This window comes from Penaeus monodon, chromosome 10 (assembly GCF_015228065.2).
Source record: "Penaeus monodon isolate SGIC_2016 chromosome 10, NSTDA_Pmon_1, whole genome shotgun sequence".
NCBI classification, from domain to species: Eukaryota; Metazoa; Arthropoda; class Malacostraca; order Decapoda; family Penaeidae; genus Penaeus; species Penaeus monodon.
The window spans coordinates 45,491,069-45,493,568 of NC_051395.1; the positions used below are offsets into that span (position 1 = coordinate 45,491,069).

Genomic DNA, 2,500 nt, shown 5'->3' on the forward strand with positions numbered 1-2,500 from the left:
TATACTTTTTTTTTTATGTGTGACATTTTCGATACAGGGTTCGGGTGCCGTGGACTGGAGTTGGTCTTTTTCCACTTCTCTCTTTGTCCTTTGCCCTTTTTTTATATCGCAGTATTTGTATTGTGAAGCTTATATTGCTAGCAATGGTAAGTAGGTCTCCTGACCCAAAATTATAAATATATATATATATATATAGTCTAATATATATATATATATATTATAATTATTATTGTATTATATGTATATATATATAATATATATATATACACACACACATATATAGATAGGTATATATATGTATATATACCATATATTGTTATATGGTATATATATTCTATACATAATATATATATACAATATATATATGTATATGTATATATATATATATATAATGTATATATATGTGTGTGTATATATATATATATATATATATATATAGATATATTATATAATATATATATATATATATAATGTATATATATGTGTATATATATATATATATAATATATACATATATATATATCGAGGAAATGAAAAATGTCACATAAATCTGACACCTATGTTAAACATAATATATACTGACCATAATCCAATTATTTTAATCAAAGAAAAAAAATAAAATAAAAAACACTTATCCTCCATTTTGTTTTTCTCTCGCCCCCCCCACCCCTCCCCTTCCCCTTCTCTTGACACCCCCCCCTCCCCCTCCCCCATCCCCCCTTAGTACTATACATCTCGCAAATCCTTGCCGACCATCACCGGCCGAGAACTTAAGAAACAGCAACCCAGGTCTGATTTCTTTCGGGTGAGTGATTTTAAGGCTTATTTCAGGGCCAAAACAACAACAACATTTGCTGGGATTTTTTTAAATTTGTTTCTTGTTCAGCTTTTTGTCGCTTTTTGGTGCTTTTTTTTTATTGTCCGCTTTTGTGTAAATCGCGAAGCCGTGGTCGTGCGTCAGTGTTTCGGACAAGCGACGAGGATGAGTCGTATTGGCCGGTTTTGCTGCTGTTATCTTTTATCTTGATGCCATTATCTTTATCTTGATGCTGTTATCTTTATCTTGATGCTGATGATGGTAATTATTCATCACTCTCATCACCACCATCCTCATCACTATCTCTACATTTTTTTTTTTTTTTTTGCCCATAATTCAAGAAGCGCAATTTCTTTTTGTTGGCGAAAAAAGAAAAAAAAATTTTTTTTATATATAATACTACCATCCTCATGACCATGACCATCGATACATTACCATCCTCATGACCATCACTACTTTTTTTTTTCATTTTTACCCATAATTCAAGACGCGCAATTTCCTTTTGTTGGCGATTTTTTTTTCTTATAAGGAAGGCTAAGTACTAGTGGCCATATACTTCATTTTTGTTTCTCTATCTTGTAATTATTATTATTATTTTTTTAGACAATTAGAAATAGAGGTGAGACATATTTCACCTTTTTATTCTTCTCTTTTTTTCCTCTACTTTTTGTAGAATATTTGCATGTGTTAGCCGTATCTATTTGTACATAAATTACATTCCTTTCTCTCTCTCTCTCTCTCTCTCTCTCTCTCTCTCTTCCTCTCTCTCTCTCTCTCTCTCTCTCTGTCTCTCTCTCTCTCTCTCTCTCTCTCTCTCTCTCCTCTCTCTCTCTCTCTTCTCTCCTCTCTCTCTCTCTCTCTCTCTCTCTATCTATCTATCTATCTATCTATCTATCTGTCCCTCTCCCTCTCCCTCTCTCTATTTGTTCATATTTTCTCTTTCAAAATAAGCATATATTATTCATAACACTTCTCTGTCGCTTATTTCGTTCGTATATCAGTCGGTCGCTCTATAGGCCAAACTACGTATGTGAATACTTATGTAAACGTATATTTGTATGTTTGTATATACTAATACAGATAAATAAGATTATGTATTTTATATATATATATATATATATATATATATATATTATTGTTGTTATGAATGATATTATTATTTATTTATGCATGTATACATACAGGCGCGCGCGTAACACACACACACACACACACACACACACACACACACACACACACACACACACACACACACACACACACACACACACACACACACACACACACACACACACACACACACACTCCCTCACACCTAAGGTATGGCATAACAGCACTTCAATCAATAACACCGTTCTAGTTTAGTCCAGTGGCGGAGAGGGGGAGGGGGGAGGAGGAGGAGAGAGAGAGAGGGGGGGAGGGGGAAGGGGGGGAAGAGGAGGAGGGGGCAGGAGGGGGAGAGGGGTAGGGGGCAAGGTGGGAATCCGACCCCCAACCGATATCTCTCACACCCACCGCGCCTGCCTGTGCTGTGCATACCTTTTTGGGTTGTCATGACGATGGTGAATATCATTATTTATTATTTCACTTTATATATATATATATATATATATATATATATATATATATATATATATATATATATTATATATATATTATATGATAATATATATATATATATAT

General features: G+C 33.7%; 1 protein-coding gene across 1 annotated transcript in view; it reads left to right on the forward strand.

Moving 5' to 3' along the window:
* The window catches only part of LOC119577669 (chromosome-associated kinesin KIF4A-like), a 96,544-nt gene that overhangs the window by 51,626 nt on the left and 42,418 nt on the right, over window positions 1-2,500 (forward strand). Inside the window, exon 5 of the mRNA XM_037925228.1 lies at window positions 725-805. Coding sequence (XP_037781156.1) covers window positions 725-805 — 81 coding nt within the window. The remainder of the gene's footprint in view (window positions 1-724; window positions 806-2,500) is intronic.